General features: G+C 38.0%; 1 protein-coding gene across 4 annotated transcripts in view; it reads left to right on the top strand.

Annotated features, from left to right (window-relative positions):
- LOC123539285 (serum paraoxonase/arylesterase 2-like) overlaps nt 1-15,366 on the top strand; it is a 42,464-nt gene that overhangs the window by 9,927 nt on the left and 17,171 nt on the right. For 2 of the 4 annotated variants that reach the window (XM_053529547.1, XM_053529546.1), the window contains exons 2-4: nt 7,101-7,171; nt 12,077-12,132; nt 14,450-14,639. In XM_053529547.1, the coding sequence (XP_053385522.1) occupies nt 12,094-12,132; nt 14,450-14,639 (229 nt within the window). In that variant the 5' untranslated portion in view covers nt 7,101-7,171; nt 12,077-12,093. The remainder of the gene's footprint in view (nt 1-7,100; nt 7,172-12,076; nt 12,133-14,449; nt 14,640-15,366) is intronic. The other 2 variants (XM_053529549.1, XM_053529548.1) reach the window with 1 other exon arrangement.

Here is a 15,366-nt window from a genome sequence, read left to right on the forward strand (position 1 = left end):
TTATATTTGATCGCTGGGCTAAAGGTATTCGTACTCGATTCATTTCGTACCGAATTTCTCTCCGTCAGGTCCATCGCAACTGAATAACGCTATAGTTATTGTGGTAGGGGAGACATTTTGCTTGAATGCAGTTCGTCAGTCAGCCTTTATGTCACAAAGCCTAGTAATGAGTATTGTCTGCACGTTCCATTTTAGTGACTTTACATGGAGTAATGGCCCTTGATTCTTAATTGGGAATATTTTTCATCACTTATATTTTTGGGCAGATTTCCACCAAACCTTACAGGAGTGGTCAGTGTGAAGCCTAATTGTCTGTATTCTTGGCATAATCTGTCACTGATATTCAGTGATTTTGAGGCAAGTTATGGCCCTTGAATTGTCGTAGTTCGCCTTGAGGCTTGAACATGCAGTTGCTACAGGAGAAATACAACCAAACTTTATAAAATTGATCATCAATGGCCAAACTTCAGGTTTGGCATACCAAGGGTGTAACTGGCTTTTTAGCTTACCTGTCACATAGTGACAAGGTGAGCTTTTGTGATCACCTGTGCATCCGTCAACAATTTCTTGTCTCAACGATAGTGGTTTCATTTATGATTTTATTTTTACCAAAGTTGCACACAACTTGTATCACCATAAGATCTTGGTTCCTTTCTTGAACTGGCCAGATCCCATAATGAGTTCCAGAGTGATGGCCCCTGAAATGGCCAAAATAAGCTATTTTGACCTTGTCTGCACAATAGCAGCTTTATTTATGATTTGATTTTTACCAATCTTGCACACAACTTATATATATTCATCATAAGATCTTGGTTCCTTTCTTGAACTGGCCAGATTTCTTTATGGGTTCCAGAGTTATGGCCCCTGAAAGGGCCAGAATTAGCTATTTTGACCTTGTCTGCACAATAGCAGCTTCATTTATGATTTGAATTTAACTAAACTTGCACACAACTCGTATCACCATAAGGTCTTGGTTCCTTTCTTGAACTGGCTAGATTCCATTATGGGTTCCAGAGTGATGGCCCCTGAAAGGACCAGAATGAGCTATTTTGACCTTGTCTGCTCAATAGCAGCATCATTTAATTATGATTTGAATTTAATCAAACTTGCACAAAGCTTGTATCACCATAAGATCTCGGTTCTTTTCTTGAACCGGCCAGATCCCATAATGGGTTCCAGAGTGATGGCCCCTGAAAGGGCCAAAATTAGCTATTTTGACCTTGTCTATGCAATAGATGCTTCATTTATGATTTGATTTTAACCAATCTTGCTCACAACTTGTATCACCACAAGATCTTGGTTCCTTTTTTAAACCGGCCAGATTCCATTATGGGTTCCAGAGTTATGGCCCCTGATAGGGCCAGAATTAGCTATTTTGACCTTGTATGCACAACAGCAGCTTCATTTATGATTTGAATTTAAACAAACTTGCACAAAACTTGTGTCACCACAAGATCTTGGTTCCTTTCTTGAACCGGCCAGATCACATAATGGGTTCCAGAGTTATGGCCCCTGAAAGGGCCAAAATGAGTTATTTTGACCTTGTCTGCACAATAGCAGACTGACCGACTGACTGACCAACATATGTAAAACAAGATGGTTTATATAGACTTATATAGGAAAAATCTTTGAAAAACCTCTTGTCCAAAACCACAGGGCCTCAGGGCTTTGATATTTTGTATATGAAATCATCTAGTGGTCCTCTACTAAGATTGTTCAAATTATTCCCCTAGGGTCAAATATGGCTCAGCCCTTGGGTTCACATGGTTTACATACTAAGACTTATTTAGGGAAAAACTTTGAAAATCTTGTCGAAACCTCAAAGACTATATGGCTTTGATATATTGTAATGTAGCATCATCTAGTGGTTCTCTACCAACTTTGTTCAAATAATCCCTCTAGGGTCAAATATGGCACTGTCCCAGGGGTCAAAATGGTTAATATAGACTTATATAGGGAAAAACATAGAATCTTGATTTCCATAACTTACCTTATTCAAATTTGGACCACATGTATAGTTTTGAGCACTTGGCAAGTTGACCTTGATCTTGACCTAGTGACCTCCTTTCACATTTTTCAAGCTACAGCCTTCAAATTTGGACCACATGTATAGGTTTGTGTACCGAAAAAAACTTTTGACTTTGTTATTGAGCTAGTGACCTACTTTCACATTTCTGAAGTTACAGGCTTCAAATTTGGACCACTTGCATAGTTTTATGTTCCGAAATAAAATTTGACCTTGATTTTGACCTAGTGACCTACTTTCACATTTCTCAAGCTACAGACTTCAAATTTGAACCACATGCATAGTTTTGTGTACCGAAATGAACTTTGATTTTGACATTGACCTACTTTCACATTTCTGAAGATACAGGCTTCAAATTTGTACCACATGCATATTTATTTTTGTGTTCTGAATTGAAATTTGCCATTGATTTTTACCTATTAACTACTTTTACATTTCTCAAACTACAGCCTCCAGATTTGAAGCACATGCATAGTTCTGTCTACCGAAATGAACTTTGACCTTGAAATTGATTTAGTGACCTACTTTCACATTTCTCAAGCCACAGCTTTCAAATTTGGACCACATACACATTGTTTTGTACCGAAATGAAATTTGACCTTGATTTTGACCTTGAGCTAGTCTTGAAATTTGGAACATTCAAATAATGGCTCAGTGGATGGTGCCAAGATCACTCTGTAATCTCTTGTTAGGTTAATAGGTTAAAGGTCAAGGTCAGATTAAACCAGAATGGTAGAACTTTTGTTTACAGTGAGCATATACTTTCTGTTCCTTGTGCAATTACTGAATGCATCAAGGGGGGCATTTCGGGTTCGACGAGCTCTTGTTAAATTGCATTTTTAAATGTTTAGATTTTTAGCTCACCTGTCACAAAGTGACAAGGTGAGCTTTTGTGATCGCGCGGTGTCCGTCGTCCGTGCGTGCGTGCGTGCGTGCGTCCGTCAGTAAACTTTTGCTTGTGATCACTCTAGAGGTCACATTTTTCATGGGATCTTTATGAAAGTTGGTCAGAATGTTCATCTTGATGATATCTAGGTCAAGTTCGAAACTGGGTCACGTGCCATCAAAAACTAGGTCAGTAGGTCTAAAAATAGAAAAACCTTGTGACCTCTCTAGAGGCCATATATTTCACAAGATCTTCATGAAAATTGGTCAGAATGTTCAGTTTGATGATATCTAGGTCAAGTTCGAACTGGACTCATCAAAATAGCAGTAGGTCAAGATAAAACTTGTGACCTTCTAGGCCCAATTCACAAGACTTCTGAATTGTCAGAAGTCCTGATGATATCTAGGTCAAGTTGAATAGTATGTCTTCAAAAATCAGTGCAAATAAAAACTTGTGACCTCTCTAAAGGCTATATTTTTCATGGGATCTGTATGAAAGTTGGTCTGAATGTTCATCTTGATGATATCTAGATCAAGTTCGAAACTGGGTCACGTGCGGTCAAAAACTAGGTCAGTAGGTCTAAAAATAGAAAAACCTTGTGACCTCTCTAGAGGCCATATATTTCATGGGATCTTCATGAAAATTGTTCAGAATGTTCACCTTGATGATATCTAGATCAAGTTCGAAAGTGGGTCACGTGCCATCAAAAACTAGGTCAGTAGGTCAAATAATAGAAAAACCTTGTGACCTCTCTAAAGGCCATATTTTTCATGGGATCTGTATGAAAATTGGTCTGAATGTTCATCTTGATGATATCTAGGTCAAGTTCGAAACAGGGTCATGTGCGGTCTAAAAATAGGTCAGTAGGTCTAAAAATAGAAAAGCATTGTGACCTCTCTAGAGGCCATACTTGTGAATGGATCTCTATAAAAATTGGTCAGAATGTTCACCTTGATGATATCTAGGTCAAGTTTGAAACTGGGTCACGTGCCTTAAAAAACTAGGTCAGTAGGTCAAATAATAAAAAAAACTTTTTGACCTCTCTAGAGGCCATACTTTTCATGGGATCTATATGAAAGTTGGTCTGAATGTTCATCTTGATGATATCTAGGTCAAGTTTGAAACTGGGTCAACTGCGGTCAAAAACTAGGTCAGTAGGTCTAAAATTATTAAAATCTATTGACCTCTCTAGAGGCCATATTTTTAAATGGATCTTCATGAAAATTGATCTGAATGTTCACCTTGATGATATCTAGGTCAGTTTCGAAACTGGGTCACGTGCGGTCAAAAACTAGACCAGTAGGTATAAAAATAGAAAAACCTTGTGACCTCTCTAGAGGCCATATTTTTCATGAGATCTTCATGAAAATTAGTGAGAATGTTCACCTTGATGATATCTAGGTAAAGTTCAAAACAGGGTCACGTACCTTCGAAAACTAGGTCAATAGGTCAAATAATAGAAAAACCTTGTGACCTCTCTAGAGACCATATTTTTCAATGGATCTTCATGAAAATTGGTCAGAATTTTTATCTTGATAATATCTAGGTTAAGTTCAAAACTGGGTCACATGAGCTCAAAAACTAGGTCACTATGTCAAATAATAGAAAAAAACGACGTCATACTCAAAACTGGGTCATGTGAGAAGAGGTGAGCGATTCAGGACCATCATGGTCCTCTTGTTTAGTTTTTACTATACTTTCTTTCAGAATAATGTACCCACGTGCATCAGTGCATATGCGACTATATCGGATCATCCAGAGATGATGCAATTAAATATTTTCACGAGCACATAGCGCGAGTGAAATGTTAAAATTGTGTCAGTTCTCGATGTGATATATTCCATATCCACTCAAAAGAAACAAATTCTGTTTATTTTTTGCTGAATGCTTATAACAGAAATAGCAAACCTATATCACTCAGAGTGAGACTGATACGGAACTGATCAAACACAACTAATATTTCATTACTGAACTCAAAATAAAAAATGGCATGAATGTGTACCACAGTAGGCGATGTGTTGCGCGCAAGACCCAGGTCCGTAGCTCAAAGGTCAAGGTCACACTTAGACGTTCTAGGTCATTTTTCATGATAGTGCATTCGTGTCCAGTCCATATCTTTGTCATCCATGGATGGATTTTCAAATAACGTGGCATGAATGTTTACCACAGTAAGACGACGTGTCGCGCGCAAGACCCAGGTCCGTAGCTCAAAGGTCAAGGTCACACTTAGACGTTAAAGGTCATTTTTCATGATAGTGCATTCGTGTCCGGTTCATATCGTTGTCATCCATGGATGGATTTTCAAATAACTTCGCATGAATGTGTACCACAGTAAGACGACGTGTCGCGCGCAAGACCCAGGTCCGTAGCTCAAAGGTCAAGGTCACACTTAGACGGTAGAGGTCATATTTCATGATAGTGCATTGATGGGCGTGTCAGGTCCATATCTTTGTCATTCATGCATGGATTTTGAAATTATTGGGCATGAATGTATACCACAGTAAGATGACGTGTCACGCGCAAGACCCAGGTCCGTAGGTCAAAGGTCCTAAACTCTAACATCGGCCATAACTATTCATTCAAAGTGCCATTGGGGGCATGTGTCATCCTATGGAGACAGCTCTTGTTTTTTCATAAATTTTCTTGCATAATCTGCAGACCCCGGCCTGCAGTGCCTTATAGAAGCTTATAATGCCACTGCATACATGTATTCCATTTCAGTAATTTTCAGCAGAGTGATTGGCTCTTTATTTGCCAAAGTTTATGTTTTGGCTACTTCTCTTACACCATAATTGAGCCATGCCATGAGCCATGAGAAACTGCATCTGCGCAGTCTGGTCTGGATCCATGCTGTTCGCTAACAGTTTCTCTAATTGCAATAGACTTTGAAAGCGAACAGCATGGATCCTGACCAGACTGCGCGGATGCGCAGGCTGGTCTGGATCCATGCTGGTCGCAAACCCACTATGTTGGTTTTCTCATGGCACGGCTCAATTATGGCAGATTTCAACCAAACCTTACAGGAGTTATTCTGACTGGCATTGATTTGTCATACTTTGCAGTGGGTTTATGCTAGTCATCGTAACATGTATAATAATTACTACCATTGGGTTGACTTTCACCAAACCTAACAAACAGTCAATGTGAACAGCAGTTGCGCATATCATGGGCATGTACCAGTCCAATGATTTTCATCAGATTCAGAGTTACGAGCCTTGGTTTGTCAAATTGTATTCCTATACAATAAGTTAGAATTCAGCCAAACTTCACAGGAGTGATCAGAGCAAAGCTTAATGTGTTGTGTTTAAGTTCACTGGTGTTACGGCCCTCGTGGCATTTTACAGTGTCTGCATGTGAAGTGGTAGGAGACATAATTTAATGTTTTTCCTGAAAAACAATCTCTAGTTTCATAGAATCCAGTCTTACTTAATGATATATTGTTATTTGGGCATTTTCTAGAGTATCAGATTTTCAAAGACTTATATTCCTGTCAAGATTTAAACCTCCATTATAACTGGGCTTTTATGGCCAAGTGGTTAAGGTCACTCAGACTACAAGTTGAAACATGTGGGCCTTTACTGATGTTGCTTCGAATATCACTTTGGGCTTCAGGGCTTTTCATCCTTATATAACAGAGGCCGATATTCGGCCACTTCCCAAAAGAAATTAAGGTCCTTTTTTCCCAACTGTGGCAAAGGAACTTCCCAAAATGTACAAAATATATTTCACAAATATGAAGCAATGAGCAAATGATGAGCTCATTTTTGATTAGGAAACCACCAAATTGTGTCCTCTGTTACATTCCTCTTTTGCAGAAGGAAAAAAATTATTATGAATTTCCCAATTTGAAAGGCCAGGGCCTCTTCCCAATTTCATGATGAAAAGCCCTGTGGGCTTTGAATTCTTTATGAAAGGAAGACATCCAGCTGGACATCCTTTTGGTTTCATTGTCACTTTTACTCTTATGCCACTATTTTCATCTATATATAAGTATGCAGTCATAGGTGCATGCATGCAGATTATGTCAGAACGCTACAGTACTGATATATACTAAAATAGCAAAAACCAGCACTTTTTTAAGGCTAAAACAATATTATTAGCACTATTCTCTCAAAAAGAGGCTACAATTTCTCTTTCCATACATAGATGAAAAATTAGAGTCCAAACCTGCATTTTCTTTCATTTCAGATACTTGCTTGGCTATCATGTGACAGTATATAATCACACACCCGGACCATGTCACCAAATACCAGGTGTAGGTATGTTTATTTTCAATATTTAAAGGGGCCTCCATTACCTAAGTTCGCTGACTGTATGTAATATTTGCCCCTCATAGCTGTGTGTTCAAAAACATGCTTAGAGTGTAGAACTCTTTCATGAGAGGAACCATCCAGTTGGCTTACAGAAGGTTGATTCCTGGCCCAGGTGCCTACTTTTGCCTGTAATAATGCCTTGATGGGCACCAGTCCCTGGGGTCCGCATCCACCATCAAAAGCTGGAAAGTTGCCCAGTATGACCAACTGTCAGTTAAATAGTGTTGGTGTGATGTGAAACCCATTTAAAAATAGATAGATCCATGACTCACACAAAAGTATTTAGATGGCATTGTTTAAGTGAAAGTGTGTCTTTCATTAAAACATTAAAATGGGGTTACACTGGCTTGAAAATATCATCTTTTGTCCAAAGTTTTAAATAAATTTGAGCAGTTAAATATATATATTTTTAGCGCGACTATTTGAAGAATAGTCTAGCTATTCTACTCGCCCTGGCGTCGGCGCCGGCATCGGCGTCACACCTTGGTTAAAGTTTTGCACGCAAGTACATATGGCTATCATTTAAAAGCATATAGTTTCGAAACTTATTTTTTCTTTTTCTAGCTCAATTACCAACCTCTCTGGCTCAAATCCCATAACTCTGACATGTATTTTGGCCAAATTATGCCCCCTTTTGGACTTGAAATTCTGGTTAAAGTTTTACATGCAAGTTTTTATCTCTGAAAGTACCGAAACTATTGCAGATATTGAATTTAAACTTCACATGTGTCTTCAGGGTTATGAAACTAGTTGATAGCATCAAGTTCCATAACTCTTACATGCAATTTTGCCAAATTATGCCCCCTTTTAGACTTAGAAAATCCTGGTTCAAGTTTTGCGTGCAAGTACATAAGTTGTATAATATTACGGCTATCATTTAAAAGAATAGGCTAATTAGCATGCAAGTTACTAACTCTAAAACTAGTGCAGATATTGAAATTAAACTTCACATGTGTCTTCAGAGTTATAAAGCTAGTTGATAGCATCAAGTCCAATAACTCTGACATGAATTTTGGCCAAATTATGCCCCCTTTTGGACTTAGAAAATCCTGGTTTAAGTGTTGCGTGCAAGTACAGGGGTATAGCTATTACTTAAAGGCATATAGATTTGAAACTTATTTTTTCTTTTTCTAGATCAATTACCAACCTCACTGGGTTAAGTCCCATAACTCTGGCATGTATTTTGGGCAAATTATGCCCCCTTTTTAGCTTGACTATTCATAGAATAGTAGAGCTATTGGACTCGCCCATGCGTCGGCGTCCGCATCCGCGTCCGCGTCCCGATTTTGGTTAAGGTTTTGTATGTAAGCTGGTATCTCAGTAATCACTTGTGGGAATGGATTGAAACTTCACACACTTATTCACTGTGACAAACTGACTTACATTGCACAGGTTCCATAACTCTATTTCGCGTTTTTACAAAATTATGCCCCTTTTTCGACTTAGAAATTTTTGGTTAAGGTTTTGTATGTAAGCTGGTAACTCAGTAACCACTTGTGGGAATGGATTGAAACTTCACACACTTATTCACTGTGATGAACTGACCTACACTGCACAGGTTCCATAACTCTATTTTGCTTTTTTACAAAATTATGCCCCTTTTTCGACTTAGAAATTTTTGGTTAAGGTTTTGTATGTAAGCTGGTATCTCAGTACTTACTAATGGGAATGGATTGAAACTTCACATACTTGTTCACTGTCATGATCTGACATGCACTTAAAGCATGTTCCATAACTCTACTCTTTTTTTTTTTCAAAATTATGCCCCTTTTTCGACTTAGTAGTTTTTGGTTAAATTTTTGTATGTAATCTGATATCTCAGTATCCACTAATTGGAATGGATTGAAACTTCACACACTTGTTCACTGTCATGATCTAACATGCACTGTGAAGGTCCCATAACTCTACTTGGCATTTTTACAAAATTATGCCCCTTTGACTTAGCAGTTTTTGGTTAAGTTTTTGTATGTAAGCTGGTATCTCAGTATCCACAAATTGGAAAGGATTGAAACTTCACACACTTGTTCACTGTCGTGATATGACATGCAGTACAGAGGTTCAATACCTCTACTTTGCATTTTACAAAATTATGCCCCTTTTTCAACTTTTGTATTCATTCAATTGACAAGGCTGTTGAATAGTCGAGCGTTGCTGTCCTCTGACAGCTCTTGTTTACTAAAATTCTGGTTAAAATTTTGCGTGCAAGTTTCTATCTGCAAAACAATTAAATGCAGATATTAAATTGAAACTTCACATGTGTCTTCGGGGTTATAAAACTAGTTGATTGCATCAATTCCCATAACTCTGACATGTATTTTTGGTAAATTATTTCCCCTTTCGGACTTAGAACACTTCTGGTTAAAGTTTTGGCTCTATTGTTTTTTTACATTAGATTAATATTCCTGCTTCTGTGACAACAATTGGAATAGTCGAGCACTGGCTGTCTTACGGAAGCTCTTGTTCTATCAGTTCTCATTAATGGTAGACTTATTCTGCTGTGTGTTATAGTATAATTTATATTAAAGAAGTATCAATGTATGTCTGCCATTGATATCCAGTGATGTGTTTTTCCTTATTAACAATATATCTGAAAAGTTATTTTCCATTCATGTACACCATTAAGAATACTGTCAAAACACAAAAGCCTTTCTCAGTTCTTATATTTAAGCAAATGAGATTGAAACTTATACCAACATTTAAAGTAATTAAATCCCTTTCTTACCTGACTTGCTAATTGGCTTTACGTAATCTGACATCAGCTTATAGGATCATTTTCAATAGAATTGCATAACTATAATTTTTGTACCTTTATCATATGGGTGTCTGATGAATACAATAAACATCAACTTTGTGCAGAAAATAGTTTTTTGCAACATAACTCCATAATATTCTGTCTCATTTATGCCTGACATAATAATATAATAACCCATTGTGTATAAATAGTATTAAAACATGGTTTTACTACAAATTATTTCTGAATTGTAGAATTTCAAGTGTGCATCTAAGACATGTATGCAGCTGAAATGTTTTATAACAATAATAATGATGTTATGACAAAACGTGGTTGCTATGGAGGTGTATAGTCCAAAAATATGGCAAAGGAGTTGGATCCAGCAATTACTTAAAAAATACAAGATATTTTTCATGAATCTTGATAAATGAGTAGATGGCAATGAATATGGAACATAATTTATGCACATCCATTTATTTTGTTGCTGTGGTTGCTATGGCAACAAATAGACCAAAATTATGACCAAAGCAGAATTATTTTCATTAAACTTGGTACTGGTACTTAATTTGTAGATGACAATGTGGAGAACTTTCAGTCATTGCACACAATTTTGTTTTCTCCATTTATCCATCTGTTCATCCATCTATCTGTTCTTCTGTCAGTCACAAATGGTGGAATCTGTTGTTTAACTTAAAACGTACAAGGAAGTTTTTCATAGATCATGTAGATAGAATGCAGTTTGGAAAATGTACAGAAAACTCCATTTCATCCCTTTATTTGTCCATTGATTCATAATATTATGTCTTTTCATCTGTCAGGCACAAATTTTAAAGATAGATCTCTTGTGAACTTTCAGAGATCAAGAATTTTTTTTATGAAACTTAACTTGTAGAGTGTAGGTGGCCTAGCTCCCCGGCTGCATTGGTTATGTTTTGTAGAAATACTGCAAACCTTTAAAAAGAAAATTTTAAGCCTCTGAAATAGCACATTTTATCTGATGGCTAAACAATGTTTGGAGCCAGGGGCAATAAAAATGTCAATACAGAAACACCCTGCTGGAGTTACTTTCACTGTTAATGAGGAAACTTTATAAAAACTATATATGAGCCGTGCCATGAGAAAACCAACATAGTGGGTTTGCGACCAGCATGGATCCAGACCAGCTTGCGCAACCGCGCAGTCTGGTCAGGCTCCATGCTGTTCGCTTTTAAAGCCTATTGGAATTGGTGAAACTGTTAGCGAACAGCATGGATCCTGACCAGACTGCGCGGATGCGCAGGCTGGTCTGGATCCATGCTGGTCGCAAAGCCACTATGTTGATTTCCCCATGGCATGGCTCATATGAGAAATATGACAGAATAAACAAAGGGTCTACTTCCCTCTTAATGGAGAAAACTGATATATGTTACTTTTTTACACATGACAGGTCATATGGCGACTTTCCAGCTTTAATGGTGGAGGAAGACCCCAGGTGCCCCTCCATGCATTATTTCATCACGAGCGGGCACCTGGGCAGAACCACTGACCTTCCGTAAGTCAGCTGGACGGCTTCCTCACATGAAGAATTCAACGCCCCGAGTGAGGCTCGAACCCACATCGATGAGGGGCAAGTGATTTGAAGTCAGCGACCTTAACAACTTGGCCACGGAGGCCCCGCTGATATATGTTACTGTAAATAATTAGGTTATATAGAATATGTAATTACTTCAATTAACCCTTACCATGCTTGACACGATTGATTTTGCCTTTGCGGCCAGTGTAGATCGTGATCAGCCAGCACATCTGTGCAGTGTGATCATGATCTGCACTGTTCGCTATTCAGTCAGTATCTTTTTGGTAAGCATCCCTTTTAACAGTTAATAGTACTCTCCAAATTGAAAGAGGGACAAGTTCGTTATAGAAATTCAGCAGGGTAAGGGTTAAATTTAAATACAAAAAACATGGATCCTGTGTCAGCAGACATGACAAAATCATACCTCTTCATGTAGGGGACTTTTTATGCTGGGTAAACATAGTCTTGTTATACCAGATATTGTATCATTTTTTTTGTGTGCATTTTTGCAAAAATGCACTGAACAAGATCATTCGAAACCTGAAAACTGTTGTTTGTTTATTTTTAGAACATGGTGCGGAGGATATGGAAACTTTACCAAATGGGATGACATTCATTACAGCGGTAAGGTTATGTTGTTGTATTGTTCTCTTAAAATGATGCCCATAAATAAAAAAAGAGTTGCCCTTTTCAATCAGGTCAGCTCGAATATCAAATAGTAAAAAGTAATGATGTTCTTTAAAAGATTGTTTGTTTCAAAGGGGGGCATCTTTTCCGGAGTTGTTAAGGTCAATGGTGTCAAATCATTTGACCCTACCTGCTGTTGGTTCAGAAATTCACTTTGTGTAGAGTTCTGGTCAGTAACTTGAGAACCACTTGACCCTGAATGTGAAACTTCATAGGATGATTGGACATGCAGATCTAGATGATCCCTATTGATTTTGGGGTCACATTGGTAATGAAAGGTCAAGGTCGCAGTGGACAGAACATGGAAATCCTTTTCCAGTCAATAACTTGAGAACTTCATTTGTTGTATTTGACCTAGAAACTTAAAATTTCATAGGGTGATAGGACTTACAGAGTAGATGACCCATATTGTTTTTAGGGCCGCTCCATCAAAGGTCAAGGTCACAGGGGGCTGAATCTGGAAAAATCTTTTCAATCAGTAACTTGAGAAACACTTGACCCAGAATGTTGAAACTTACTAGGATGATTGGACATGCAGAGTAGATGACCCTCTACTGATTTTGGGTTCACTCGATCAAAGGTCAAGGTCACAAGGGGATTGAACATGGAAAACCGTTTCCAATTCATAACTTGAGAACCACTAGGCCCAGAATGTTGGAACTTAGAGGGATGATTGGACATGCCAATTAGATGATCCCTGTTGCAACCAAGCATCAGTGTCTCTTTGACTTTTGCTCCTGTCTCCTATTGACTTCTTGCCTATATGACTATGCATTAGGGGAGACATGCGCTTTTCTACAAAAGCATCTTCTAGTTGGACTGGTATACATGTACATAACTCTTGCTAGTATGTGTTTCTGTGCAGTAGCATGAATGAAAAATGATAAAAGTCCATCCTTCACAGCAAATATGCTAAAATGTAAATAAAACCTGATAAGAAGATTTAGTATTAATCAGCTTTTGGGAGAGTTTCTTTGCCACAGCTTGAAAATATAACCATTTCAGGAAAATGGCTAAATATCAGCCTCCGTTAAAAGATGAAAAGACCTGAATGATATGCCTTATTCCCTAGGTGGACTTATTGGAAACAGAGATTTTTATTCATGTCATGTACACTTTGTACTTTGAGAAGATTTACAATTAATTATAATTGCTGGAGTGTTTTTTTTACTAAAATTGACATTTCATATATGCAACAATGGAAACTTTATTGTCATATCTATCCACCATGCAAGTCTTTGTGACTTGTTCAGTATGTTGTCATGCCTGTAGAGATTTCAACACCTTGATAGTTTCAAGAAGGAGGTCACACAATGGCCTGTGTGCAATATAGTATTAGATAACATTTATGTTAAGTATTGATTTATGTTTAAAATCCAAAATAATAGGGCTGTTATAACAGAACCTTGATCTGTAATGCTATATTTGGCCAGAGTTGGCCCGCCCGCTTAGCTCAGTAGGGAGAGCATTGGTCTACGGATTGCAGAGTCGTGAGTTCGATCCCCGGGCGGGGCGTATGTTCTCCGTGACGATTTGATAAAAGACATTGTGTCTGAAATCATTCGTCCTCCACCTCTGATAATTCATGTGGGGAATTTGGCAATTACTTGCGGAGAACAGGTTTGTACTGGTACAGAATCCAGGAACACTGGTTAGGTTAACTGCTCGCCGTTACATGACTGAAATACTGTTGAAAAACAGCGTTAAACCCAAAACAAACAAACAAACAAACAAACAAATTGGCCAGAGTTGAATATGCTAGAGGATCGCATGGGTGCTTATGCAGATTAAGACCCAACATAGCAAAGAGCCATATGCATCTTTACAGCTCAAGATACTGTTATAATTACCCTTATATGATACATAATATGCCTATTTCTAGTGAAAATGTTAGACTGAAAACTTGTTCGAAATGGTGAACTTTTCGATGCATTGAACTTGTAGAGGTCATCTTTGTATCATTTTTTCATTGAATAATTTTTTGTATCCATTCGGATTAGAATAAATTTAAAAGTGTTTTGTATTCATAGTGAAATACATGTAAATGCTTTTTTGAGATAAAAAATTCTTTAAGGCTAGTATAGAATAAACATGACATGTTTATTTTATGATTACATATTAATAATACTGTAATTATTCATATTTTTCAATACTGAGTTCTAGGCATTGTAGCGGTACATCTTTTAAAAAATGGCCAGTGAGGTTGTGTTCCTTATTTTGATGTTTATTTATGACACATTTTCATCTTTTCAAGGGTTTCAAATGGTCCATTGGCTCTCCCCACTTTTCACAGTTGTACACAGATCACGGTAGAAAAGGGAGGATACTCTTGTTTAACTTCAATACCCCAGAAAAGGGAGTTACAGAACTTAGTTTTGATGAAGACTTTGACCAGTCCACATTTCATCCTCATGGTATAAGTGTTATTCAGAATAAGGATACAGGTGAGTAATGGTCCTTGACCGAGGAGATCAGGGTACCGACTTTAAATCACTTACCCATTAGGCATTACAGCTACGGATTTGAAACTTTTTTTTTGGGTGAGAAGCCTCTGTGGCCGAGTGGTTAAGGTTGCTGACTTCAGATCACTTGCACCTCACCGATATGGGTTTGAGCCTCACTCGAGATGTAGAATTCTTCATGTGAGGAAGACATCCAGTTGGCTTATGGTAGGTAGATGGTTCTAACTAGGTGCGCCCCCCTTCCCCATGTCCCCATGATTAAATAGTGCACAGAGGGGCATCTGGGGTCTTCTGCCACCATCACAGCTGGAATATTGCCATGTGACCTATACTTGTGTCGGTGTGATGTTTAAACCCAACAGTAATATTAATTCTCTTGGGCCTTAGAACTCATTAATTTTAGCAAGCCTTCCAGCTTGTCAGTGGTTCTACCAAGGTACCTGCTTATTCTTGGAATAATGCCTGAAGAGGCACATGGGGTCTTCCTCCACCATTGAAAGCTGGAAAGTAGGAGTGTGACATATAATTGTGTGGATTGTGTTAAACGCTACAGAAACAAAACAGAGGACAGATAATCTTAGTAAAGCACCCTTGTTTTTTAGCTCGACTATTCGAAGAATAAGTAGAGCTATCCTACTCAGCACGGCCTCGGCGTTGGCGTCAGCGTCGGCGTCACACCTTGGTTAAGTTTTTCGTACCAGTCCACATT

The sequence above is a fragment of the Mercenaria mercenaria genome, chromosome 18 (genome assembly GCF_021730395.1).
Source record: "Mercenaria mercenaria strain notata chromosome 18, MADL_Memer_1, whole genome shotgun sequence".
Lineage (NCBI taxonomy): Eukaryota > Metazoa > Mollusca > Bivalvia > Venerida > Veneridae > Mercenaria > Mercenaria mercenaria.